We start from the raw sequence: 13,221 nt of genomic DNA, 5'->3' as shown, positions 1-13,221 counted from the left end.
CAGGTATAGAAACAAATGGAGAACATATACGTGCTGGAAGTAATGCAGGAATCAAAAATAAGTGATTACTTTTGAAAGACTGTGTTATGTACAAGGAATAAATACTTGTGTGAGGTAACTTTCAGCAAACCTACAATACTAAGTAGAATAGAAAAATTCAGCACAATGTAAAGAACAATGGCATAGATTGAGAGCGGTTAAAATTCCCAAGCATGTTTTGATACAGTATTGCCAGTTTCACAAACCTTGACTTAATCATGGCAGCTTATTGGTTCAGTCTGATTTTAACAAATAATTCCCTAATGCCAGAAAATAAATATGTAGAAAGTCTCAGAAATTCTATTCTAGTGTATGTAAAAAGAACTGTCCTATTTAAGTCCATGATTTTGGAGACGTTGATTAGTTTCAAATTCATGAGAAAAGTGTAATTTCAATAGTCAAGAAACAATGCATTATATTTAAGCTCCCAAAGCAATATGAAGATGTAAGAACTCAACAGCATATTAGTTACAAAATGCTTGCTTGGTTTTTAGAGGCTATTGTGAGATTTGAAATAAATCTTCTGACTCTGAGATAAGAGCTCAACCAACTGAAATTTGAAGGCTGTTTGCAAGTGGCTTGCCTCAAGGATTAGTGTTGAGCTGTAATTGGTGTTTAACATAAATTTAAACATTTGGAAATTGGGACAAAGCGCAGTATCTGGCACTAGTAAAAAACAAATGGGATTAAAGCTGTGTAGCCTGATGATCAGATCAAAATTCCCAACAAAAGAATTCTGAATATGTTATGTATGCTGGTCTATTCCCAGAATAATTTCATAGTTCAGAAAAGGCAAGTGAGTTATAAGAAGATGCAGGGAGACTAGAAATATTTATATTGCTGATAAGAAAGCTCAGGGATGAAGTTGTAACAATACAAACTCTTAAAGGGTATAGAAAAGATCCAAACTAAAATATCTACAATCACAGAAGTGTACAGCCATAAAAAGGTTTTTGCTGAGGACTGATTATTTGTGTTTGAGAGGGAGAGATCGGAGATAATAATGAAATGGTCAAAGGATGAGATTGGAAAGAAGGTGAGATCAAAGACAAATGAAAGTATGAAGAATCAGGAGGGGCATAACTTTCAGACAATTATTGAAGCTAGAATCTCAAAGCAGGTTAAAATTGGATGAGCCAATGAAGGAACGTAGGATCAGGATCCTCTGAAACAGAGAGATCCTGTGCTGCTGAAGAGAGAAGGTGATCTTGTGATGCCTTTTGACATTGAACACCTTTTCATAGAGCAACCTAAAGAGCAATTGCCACTTGATGACAAAGTTCATAACTATAAATGAAAGGGAATGTTAGTCCCATATGCTCAGTGTTTGTTTGCCCATGGCTGCCAGCTCCTCCAGTGGTTTGAATACATAATATTTAAGAAGTATTTTGATGAATGCTTGAAATGGTACAGGATTTGAGGAAAAGTTTCTTTCATGCAGAGAATGGTGGGTATCTGGAACTCACTTCTTAAAAGGAAGATAGAGGCAGGAGCTATCAAGACATTTACGATCTATTTAGATGACCACTTGAAACACCAGTGAATTCAAGGCTATAGGTCAAGTGCTGGAAAATGGGATTAGATTAGATGGATATTTGATGACCAGCATGGATACAATGAGCTGAAGGGCCTCTTTCCGTGCTATAAACCTCTATGACTTTTTGTGATCACTGTCTGATGAACTTGTGGTAAGGTGTTTTTCTACATAACTGCCTCCACAATGGACACGTGCTATAGCATTATCTAACTACTTGGAATGTTCCACTACAATGTGGCCAGACTCATCCTTTGCAACAGTGACAATAAGAGTTTAGAGACTGAGGTTCTAAGCACAGTTTGATCCAGTGACACACAAATTTGGCCGTCAGGTTATGGTTGATATTGGACATGGTCTTTCCCTTTTATTTGAGGTTTGTCAATAATATCCCTGTGAGCACTACCCATTTTTGATGTCCACATAAAGTAGAAGATGATACAGTTGATAGCCACCGTGCAGGAGTGAGAATGGGCCAGACCTGCACTCCGCAGAGCAACCCCAAGAACAGTTGGCACTTGATGACAAAGTTCATACCCACAAATGAAAGACAGTGTTTGCTCAAGGCCGTCAACTCTTCCAATGTTTGGTACATGCCTTGGACCTTCTGAATCAATCCCCACCTCTTTCAAGTGATCTAACCTGACAGTGAAGAGGCTAAAATATCAGTTGAACCATTTCCTACGAAAAAATTTGCCTCAAGTTACTTTTGTTTCTGAGGCCATTTGAACTGCTTACACGTGATAATCAATCTGCACACTGACAACAGAGGATGGTCATGTAATCCACATAAAGGAAGATATTGACCTGAGCACCTCCAGAAGCTGGGATAGTTATCCTTCTAATGTCCACATCATTCCTGATGGACTTGGTGAAAGGTTCTATACAGCATATGTACATACAGGGATAGAGAGCAGATGTGCCTGATTCCACATTCGAATCATAAAATGCCTGCAATGTGGAAAGCAGCCATTTGGCCCATTGCGTCTGCACTGACCCTCCAAAGAGCATTCCAATCTGACTCATACCCCTTCCCTACTCCACTATTTACCATGGCAAATCCACCTTTTTTAAGATGGTGGCAGCAGGCACTGTCCACGGTCTTGAGCCTCACTCATCCATTCCACTTGCTTTTATTTCTTTGAATCATCAAACCCCCTACAATGTTGGAACAGACTATTCAGCCCACTGAGTTCACACTAATCCTCTGAAGAACATACCACCCAGACCTATCCTGCTAATCTACCCCTGTAATCCTGCATTTCCCATAGCTAATCCACCTAACCCACACAGCCCTGGACACTATGGGCAATTTAGCAGGGCCAATCCACCTAATCTGCACATCTTTGGACTGTGGGAGGAAACTGGACCACTCAGAGGAAACCCACACAGACATGAGGAGAATGTGCAAACACCACATGGATGGTTGCTTGAGGGTGGATTCGAACCTAGTTCCTCAGTACTGTGAGGCAACAGTGCCAACCACTGCGCCATTTCTAAAAGGCCTCTAAGACCCAATATTGAGATCCACATCTTTAAAGTATAACCTCTCTCATCAATTTATCTTACATCTCCTACTCTATCCTGGTTGTGTATTGTTTGAATCATAGTATCCCTTAGGTGTGGTAGCAGGCCATTTGAATTCTTTGAACAAGCCATTCTTTTCTCTTTCTTTTTCTCTTTTCTAGTTCCTTTAGTTTTTTTAACTTACCTTCTGGGCAGAGCTCGGTTGTGGAAGCAGCAGCATCAATGGAGTAAGGCAGTGGCTGCCAGCCATCTCAGATGGCAGTCAGCACCAAAGTGGTAATCGGAGGCAAAGTGGCTGCTGAGCAAAGCAGTAGTCATGTGACTGTCAGTGGTATAGTGCCTGGCGAGCCAGAGTAGGACTTAGCCTAGTATAAGTGAAAGCGAGCCCTGCATGAGGGAGAGTAAGCCCTCATGGGGAAAGCCCAGCATGGAGCATCTGCAGGCCCATGGCTTAAGAAACGTCTGTAATGTTTAACTTTTAACTTTATTTGTTCATTTTTCTCATTTATACTAAGACGAACTGTAGTATTGAACTTTTTAACTTTTTCTATTTCTATTTCTTTATTTTTCTATTTTTGTACCTAAGATTTTGTACGTCGGTTCCTCTGTACCTAAGATGGCACCGGGAGTGGCAATATTGTACACTTTCCACAGTACTCCTGTACTTTGAGTACATATTAAAACCTAAATCCATATCTAAATCTAACCTCCACAGTACAGGCATGTATATTTAGCATGGTTAATCCACCTAACCTGCACATCTTTGGGCAGTTGGAGCTAACAGGAGCATCCATGGAAACCCATGCAGACATGTGGAGAATGTGCAAACTCCATTTGATCAGAAAGCTTTATGTTTACCAACCATTGATTAATTGAAAGTATACTACTGATGTTTGTATAAGCCATCCCTAATTGTTGAGTTCACTCGTAAGTTGATTTGTATACAAGTCAGAACACATTGCAGGACAATGTAAAATAGCTGTTTGTAAGAACAGGAAATGTTTGTATTTTGGATCTTTAAAATTATACCTCTATATGGAAGTTCGTAAATATGAGTTCATAAGTTGGCTGTTCGTAAATCAGGCATCCCCTGTACAGGCAGTTGTATCCATTTGTTGACATCCGCCCCAAACCACATTTTGGAGAGCATCTCCATTGTGGCTGTCAAAGGACTTCTCTGGTCTAGGCTGATGAGACAGCCATCCATACCTCCGACATGCACATTGGCAATTATATCCTTGAGTGGTGCACTGCTTTCCATTGATCTTACTGCTGGGAACAGCACAGATCTGGTTAAGGTGAATCACCAACTTGAGTAGACTTGATCCAATTGGAAATGAACTTTCAGAGATGGTAGGAACTGCAGATGCTGGCGAATCTAAGATAACAAAGTGTAGAACTGGCTGAACACAGCAGGCCAAGCAGCATCAGAGGAGCAGGAAGGCTGAAGTTTTGGGCCTCGACCCTTCTTCAGAGCCTTCCTGCTCCTCTGATGCTGCTTGGTCTGCTGTGTTCAGCCAGCTCTACACCTTGTTATCTCTGGAAATGAACTTTGTTGTCCACAATCTGCAGTAAACTGGGTCACCAATTTCTGACTTTCTCCCTTTTGACCTTCCTCTTATAGATGAGGATAGTGATGTGTTCCTAACAGTTTGGAACATGATGCCAGCCAGAAGCATACCCTCATACGTGTCCACCAGGTCCTGGCTGATGAACTCAACTGGAAATGTGTGCTTCAGGCAATAGTTAAGGCTAGCAGATGATTTTCCCTAAAGGTGGATCATAGGAGGTTGAGAGGTGACCTGATAGAAGTTAATAAAATAATGAGGTAATAGATAGAGCTGATGGTAGTTGTGTTTTCCCGAACATGAGGAGTTTCAAGACAAGCGGGCACAGTTTTAAGGTGGGAAGAGAGAGATTTAAAAAAGACATGAGGCAATTTTTTTACTCAGGATGGTTCATATCTAGAATGAACTTCCCCAGGAACTGATGGATGCAGGTACAATTATAACGTTTAAAAGACATTTGGATGGATAGATGCATTGAAAAGGTTTGGAGGAATATGGGCCAGGAGCAGGAAGCTGAGATGAGTTTGATTTGGGATTAGGTTTGGTATGGATTGGTTGGACCTAATAGTCTGTTTCCCTGCTGTATGACTCTCAGACTCAATGACATCAGTGAACCAGATGAGTTTTTATGACTGTGTGATAGTTGTCATAGTCGCCATTAATGAATCTAGCTTTCAATTTCAGATTTATGAGAAAGTTGAATTTAAATTTCGCCAGTTGCTTTGGTGGGATTTGAATCTATGTCGCTCAGGCACTGTTCTGGGTATTTGCCCTAGAGAAATCACCAGTTTTCACCGTCTCCTCCAATCTGCATATTGACCACGCCCAGCACCTTGTCACCGACGGACTACAGATCCCAGAAAGCATTGCGGCCTTTGACATCACTGTGCGGAGTTTGTCATCGCTGAAACGGTCGGAGTCGGCTCCAAGATATGATGTAAAGAAAACGGTACGTTGATTTGTGGTTTTAAGAAAAGAAGTGTCAATGGTCTTCTGTGTTTGTTGTCACAATATAACTGGTGATGGGCAGCTTGTGAAAGAATATTTGACACTTGGGCCTAGATGCGGTCTTGGCTGCGTTCGGCTCTTCGCGGCTCACTCCTTCCCGCTCAGCTATGGTTAGTCTTGAAGGCTGTCATATTATCGCCGACGTTTTGGTTATATTTTTGCCCCTCTGTCTGGAAAATCCAGTTGGCCCGACAGGTTGAGGCGTGGGGGGAGGGGTGGTTGGAGTGGAGAGTGAAGTGTGTGTTTCCGGATCGTTCTATCTGTTCCGGGCAGGAGGTGCTGGCCGTGATTGCTCTTGGTGTATACTGGTAATGTTTGTCGGAATGAACTGTAATGCATGCATCTGCTAATTATATCGAACTGTGTCTTGATTGATTCTCTATCCTTTGGAAATAAATCAGGCCTGTGGTTCCAGTAAATTGCTGACTGAACAGCAGCATTCATATATAATACTACGGATGCCTGAGTAGTTGTATTTGTTCAAAACTCATTACCTTTAAGAGTATTTATTTTTATATTTATTTATTTATTTATTTTTTAAATTTACGATTGGCATCGGAGCTTGCGCTTTTTACTAGGCACGTTAAAGTTCAGTCTTTCTGTTACAATTGGTCTCCGATTTAATATACTATTTATGTTCGTGTTGACAAATTGTTCAGCGAGGTGAACGCTTTCGTTTCTGAGTTGCCCTTTATGACTATCTACCGTCCGAGGACTAAACAGCCAGATTATTACTGTTGTAATGCGGGAATCGCTGCTGTAAATCTGCGCACACCGGAGACTGAAGCTCAAAACGTGATAATGAACAGTTTTTTTAATAAGTTGTTAATTGAACGCTAAGCACAATCTAAACCGCTAAAGAGAGTTTCCCTAATAAAAACCGAAAGAACTGCGGATGCTGTCAATCAGGATCAAAACAGAAGTTGCTAAAAAAGTTCAGCAGGTCTGGCAACATCTGTGAAGAAAAAGTCGGAGTTAACGTTTCGGGACCGGTGACCGTTCCTCGGAACTTCCGGTTAACTCCCCAGTTTTTGAAACGGTATATCGGAATCTTCTACGGCCAATTTTTAGTCACTCGTAGGACGAGCACGTGTCTGGCTTGCCAGCATTTATTGTCCGTCCCTAGTTGCCCCTGGAAAATAGAGTGCTGAGCTGCTTTCTTGAAATAGAGTGCTGAGCTGCTGTAGGTAGATCCACAGTGCCCCTACTGACGGAATTCCAGGATCTTTACCCAGCGATTATTGAGGGAACGTGGATGGATTCGTAGAAATCCTAGAGTGTGTAAACAGGCCATTCGGCCCAACAAATCCACACTAGCCCACCAAATAGCATCCCATCCATCTACTGCTTCTCTGTAACCCTGTATTTCCCATGTCTAATCCACCTAATTTATACACCCCTGGACACTGAGAGCAATTTTAGCATGGCCAATCCAACTAATCTGCTCACTTTTGGACTGTGGGAAGAAACTGGAGCACCTGGCGGAAACCCATGCAAGAATGTGCAAACTCCACGTAGACAGTTGCCTGAGGACGGAATCAAACCCAGGTCCCTGGCTCTGTGAGGAGCCATGGTAACCATTAAGCTATCGGGAACTTGCAGATGGTGTTTCCATGTACCTGCTGCCCTTGTCCTTCTAGATGGAAGTGGTTGTGGGCTTGGAAGGAACCATTTAAGGAGCATTCTTGTAGATAGTACACACTGCTGCTACAGTGTGTTAATGGTAGGAGCAATAGATGCTTGTAGATGTGGTACCAATCAAGCAGGATCCTTTGCCCTGGTTGGTGTCAAGCTTCTTGTGTTGGAGCTGCACCCATCCAGACAACTAGGGAGTATTTCATCACAGTCCTGACTTGTGCCTTGTAGATGGTGGACAGGCTTCAAGGAGTTGAGTGAGTGTCCCTAGCCTCTGACCTGCTTTTGTAGCCATTGTATTTAAATGGAAAATCCAATGATTTTCTGGTAAATTGTAATCCCTAAGATACTGATAGTGGGAGATTCAGTGATAGTAACACTATTGATTGTCAATGGGTAGATTGCCTGGTATTTGTGTGGCATCAGTGTTACTTGCCATCTGAGCGGTGGGCTGAGTCTTTTAGATATCTTGAACAAGAAGAGAGCCTCCAACAATGCAGCACTCAACTTGAGATTGTTTGTGCTCCTGACCAAGAGTGGAAGTCTGGCTGAGCAGAGAATGTTCACAACTGTGTGGATTCCTATGCAGGAGCCATGCAATTTAGGGTAATCTCAAAGTTTTGTAAACCAGCCAGCGATCTTGTGACTTATACCACAAGGCAGCTTTGTTCATTAATGCTTTAAAAATCATCCTGTTAACACTTAGAACGAACCAATTCTTCCTACAACTATTCCAACTTGCCTCCGTTGTCCGAACACCAACCTTCCTCAAACATATCTGGTTAGCACTTCTATCCTTCGTATTTAAAGAACTACAATTTCAGAATAATCAAATACTTGGTTAACTATTTGGTTTCTTCATATTCATATTTCATAGTGTAGAAATGGATTTTTAAAAAACATGCAGTGCTGTCACTTCCGCAGGCGATGAGGGGGGAGGTACCAAAAAAGTGGAAAAATGGCAGTTTAAGTAACAACAACCTGTCTCACAACTAGAATTTTATTTTCTTGATGATTTGAAAACTGAAAGGAGTTCAACAAGTATCATGAAATTATAAAGTTTAAAAAATGCGTGTACTTTTCCTCATTGTTGCATTTGAACAAATGAGTACTGGACCAACTTGACATTACCTAATTTCAAGTTTGAAATCACAAATCTGTCAATGCGCATACATTTCATTCAAAGACTTATTTTATTCATAACAAAATATTCAAAACAATCCCAAATAAAACTGTTCAATAACCAAGAAATCATGCCAGTTGTGTTCAGATTTATAGCCGCATTTTGTTTAAGAATAATAACTAATTTCAAAATGTCTCGTCGCAATACTTCTCAAAATTTTCAAGTGAGTGGAGTAAAAATTCTCCATATTTAATGAATGCTCATCTTGTTTACAGATGTCTGGTGTAGAAACAAGTATTGGGCCTTCAGAGCTTGAAGGAGAAATGAGTGGTCCCTGTTTGAAAAGACAAAAAACGGAGAGTGTTGCTGAAGAAAGTGAATGTGATTCTACTGAATTTCCTGAGAAAGAAAAAACAAATGGTGCTGAGCAACAAAATGAAACTGAATTCTGTGCCCCACATGCCGATTCAATCTCTCAGAGAGAAAACATTGTAAGTGAGTCTTCAGTTTTGAAACTCGAAGAGGACAGTGGGCACCACAATAAAAATGGTATTGCTATGCCTGAAAGCAATGCTGAACTTGAAAATGAATTAAGCCTGTTTTATAAAGAATTGGAGGAAATTGAAAATGAGACTGATTTGCTTCTTAATGAATGTGTAGATGATTTACAAAGTTCAGAAAAAAGTCAAGGAAACATGACAGTGGATAAACATGAAGGAAATAAGACTAGGAAGATATGCAAAAAGACTACAAGTGGGAAACATAAGGCTCAAGATGAATGTGACCCATGTACTGGTAGACCACAAATTCCACTTGCTGAACAATTAGGTGGTGCACATTGGCATAATATTTTGTCTCCTGCAAGGCCTCAGTGGAATCAGCCACAGCCCTTTATTGGTCCACAAAGACCACGTCTGCTGAGTTTCAGTATCCCATTTGCTTATCAAAGATACAGTGGCCCAACACAGGAGCCAGTGCCTTTTCCGAATAACAAACCACATTTAACTAACAAGTTTGGCAGTAACTACTACAACACTGCACCAATCCAAGGCAGAGATGAGTATTGTAATATTTGGCCAATCCCCAGTACTAACAATGCAGTGCAACCTGGGCATAACTATTTTCATGATTATTATCCACGTGAAAATATGGAGCGTCAATCCAATCTACTGGAGCTTAGTATAAATAACTTGTATCAGCAGCATCGGAAAACAGAGCAGCAGCGTTTAAAACCAGGAATTGGAGATAAAGTTCTCATATTTATGCGTGGTCCACCAGGCTGTGGAAAATCCACTCTTTCACGGTAAGCTTAATTTGGATTGCTTGCAATTCACACATTAACTTTTAAAATGTGCAATTTCTGGACAAAAAGCTGTGTCCTCCAAGAAGAGTTTCAGTTACTCATGTCTGTTTGAATAGTTTTGGGTACAGCTACATTACTTTTGCCCAAAACTCTCTATCTCGTTCTTTTATTCATCTCTGCTACACTCGGCAATGTTTTCCTTTGGTTTCGTAGTTACAGTTAAAGGTACAGTTTGACTTGTTATCTTTTCCCTCATGTACTCTTGCGAATCATTGTATGTTCCATTGTCTTCCTATTAACCTGAACAAATGTATCCTATTTTATTATAATGGAAACACTTAGTCCTTCACTTTTTCTCTTCTGCCCTCAGCATCTTCCTTTCTGATCTGAAAAGGGGATTTTGGGGCATTCTCAACTTTCCTCTTGTTAACCTAGTTACTTGTCTTCCTTTCATGCTCCTACTACCATTGCTCATCAAATTTCAGTAGATGAGAGGCCAGAAAAGTTAGTTTTTTTTTGGATCAGCTCATTTGTCAATCATTAGGGCTGCCAAGCTAGTAGTTGCACTCCCTGGCATTCAGTGTGTGTTCAAATTTATTAAAAAATGAATTTCAAAGAGTATGATTCTTCTCCGGGTTACGTGTATGGTATTCATTCCTAATTCCTGTATCTATCTGCCGGAATTACTTTATCCTTTGAAATTCAGTATAGCTCAAATTACTTAACTTTTGCCTGTATGATTCAGGGACTAACTCGTATCCCATTCATAATGCTTAGAACTTTGACCAACAGTGATGTAGAAATTTTATGTGCTCCACTTGTCAACATGCTTTGTGTGGGCAATGTCCAGATTTTTATTTATCATTTAATTAGTTATTTTCTCAGTCATAGAGTCATACAGCATGGAAACAGACCCTTCGGTCCAACTCGTTCGTGCTGAACTAGACGTCCCAATCTGTCCTAGTCCCATTTACCCCATTTCCCTCTAAATCCTTCCTATTCATATACCCATCCGGTAGGCTTTTAAATGGTTTAATTGTGGCTGCCATACACACACCGCCCTCTGCGTGAAAAAGTTATCCCTCAGGCCCGTTTTGTATCTCTCTTTCTGCCATCTAGTTTTGGGCTACCCACCCTAAGAAAAAGACTTTGGCTGTTCACCCTATCCATGCCCCTCCATGGATAAATTCAGATAAGGTCACTCTTCAGTCTCCAGTGCTCCAGGGGGAAAGAAGTTCTAGCCTATTCAGCTTCTTCCCTGTAACTCAAACATGGCAACACCCTTGTAAATCTTTTCTGTGCCTTCTCAAGTTTACTAACATTCTGTAGAAAGGCGATCAGAATTAGATATAGTATAGTAAAAACAAAAAACAGAGGTTGCTGGAAAAGCTCAGCAGATCAGGCAGCATCTGTGAAGAAAAAAAATCAGAGTTAATGTTTCAGGTCACCAGAAGGTCACATCTTTTAAGTTCCCTCTTTCTCCCTTTTGATTTTAATCCTTTGTTTCTCCGTTTTGAGCTGCTTTGTCACTTCCTCACGTTTGATTTGTAATGCATGTAAGTTGGCAGAATCTTTGCATATTTTTAAAGATCTTTAACTTTTGTGATGAATCCAGGAATGATCGGCCTTGTTTTCCAATGCATTACCCCGGTGAGGTGTAAAAAATAATTGATCTGGAACTTGGGTCTGTCTTAGAGTTCCTTATTTTAAGCTTTCTTGGTTTTTCTGTCACCTCCCTGGTGGCCAGCTTATCCCCAGAAAATGGAAATTGAGATGTTGAGGAAGGGAGGGCTTGGATGCAAAATTGATGAATTCTTCTAATTCTAGACAGTAGGGTGCAGCGTGGATGATGTCTTCAGTCAACCAGGGAAAAAGTTACGGGGAAGGACCAGAGTAGGACTAGAACAAGGAATGTTCCATGTAACTCTCAAAAACAGAGACCATAAGAAATGGGAACAGGAATAAGCTGTTCAACCGCTCAAGCCTGCTTTGCCATTCAATAGACTCGTGACTGATCTAACATGGGTCGCATTCATTTTCCTCCCTTTTCCTGTAACCATCCATTTCCCCCACTAGATCAAGAAGAATCGATCTATTCCAGTCTTGAAGATACATGAGGACTCTGCCCCCCCCGCCGGTTCGGTGATAAGGAGCTCCAAAGACGTTCAGTCCTTTGGGAGAAGAGCTTCCTCCTAGTTTCAGTCTTAAATTAGGGCCCCTTAATTCTGAGATTGTGTCCTTTGGTTCTAGACTGTTACCCCTCATGGGACATTCTGTCAGCATTTACCCTGTCGAACCCCTTAAGAATCCTCTCTATTTCTAATGCATAACTGGAGGTTAAGCAGGTACTTGTGGTCATACCTTTGACAAAGTGAGAGCCGTTAATTGTGAAGTTTTTCAAAGTGAAGCTGAGCTCAGCCAGTGGAGGAGGGTGGTGGTGGTAGTAGTGGCAGACAGTTCAAGCCTTCTCTCAAGGATAAAGCAGAAAGCTCTCAGACCACCTTGATGGGTCTTGACTTGTAAAGGGATTTTCTGTCCATGGTGAAGAGGAGGTGGCTGCTGCCAGCAAACTGGAAAATTTGAAGCTGATGCAAAGCATCAGAAGATTTGCAGATGTCATTGGAAAGAGACTTGACAAGGATAAAGAAAATCAAGTCAAGGTAGGAAGAAATAAGTTCCATGAAACAGGAACAGGCTGAACCAGTGGATCTTGTTGGGCAGTTATTTATGGATTTTGGGAAGAAGTTCGTAACAAGCTCTGAGAGGTTGGGGACTAATGTTCATTGAAAATGTCATTGTGATTCCTGGTAATGAACAATGATGTTTGATATTGAGAAAGACAACAGATAAAGTGGATGACATTTCTACTTTGTAACAAATGCGTAACATAGTTTTGGTTTTTCTAAGATGTGTAGGGAGGAAAACAGTCTTGTAAGAGATGACTTCTTAAGAGGTTTGCAGAATAAATTTTATATTCAGAGATACTTTTAAGAAATGCATCCAATACTCTGAAATGTATTAGCCCATAATTTTTACTATTATATTTTGATGTAATGTCAGTTCATTTCAAAATGTTTTATCATGTCATTGATCCATTGCAATAGATAAACTATTTTAGAAAATTTCTTCTGGGTACAGATTATTGATTTTAATGTGCTGAATGATTTTACTTGTAATTTAGCTACCTATGTAATCAATCTTGAGTATTTCTACTTGCAGGTTGCTGTTAGCTCAAAGCCCAAATGGTGTGGTATTAAGCACAGATGATTATTTCTGTCAGAATGGGGTTTACTGCTTTGATCCCAATTACCTTGGAGAAGCTCACGAGTGGAATCAGAACAGAGGTATGAGTTACCTATTTATCACTGTCTGGATGTCTCCATCTCTCTGAATTTTGCATTTTTTGTTATCTTTGAACAGAAACTCCCAGATTGACATGTATCGAAGTTTAAATTAGGTGAAAGCAAAAACTTCTGGCGATCAC

The 13,221-nt window shown here is 40.6% G+C and overlaps 1 protein-coding gene across 1 annotated transcript in view; it reads left to right on the top strand.

Moving 5' to 3' along the window:
• Positions 1-5,506: 5,506 nt before the first annotated feature.
• Positions 5,507-13,221, top strand: part of LOC125453554 (NEDD4-binding protein 2-like 2) — a 31,822-nt gene continuing 24,107 nt past the window's right edge. The window contains exons 1-3 of the mRNA XM_048533298.2: positions 5,507-5,617; positions 8,710-9,737; positions 12,957-13,081. Coding sequence (XP_048389255.1) covers positions 8,710-9,737; positions 12,957-13,081 — 1,153 coding nt within the window. The 5' untranslated portion in view covers positions 5,507-5,617. The remainder of the gene's footprint in view (positions 5,618-8,709; positions 9,738-12,956; positions 13,082-13,221) is intronic.

The sequence above is a fragment of the Stegostoma tigrinum genome, chromosome 6 (assembly GCF_030684315.1).
Source record: "Stegostoma tigrinum isolate sSteTig4 chromosome 6, sSteTig4.hap1, whole genome shotgun sequence".
In the NCBI taxonomy this organism is placed as follows: Eukaryota; Metazoa; Chordata; class Chondrichthyes; order Orectolobiformes; family Stegostomatidae; genus Stegostoma; species Stegostoma tigrinum.
This window is presented reverse-complemented; position numbering and strand designations above follow the sequence as displayed.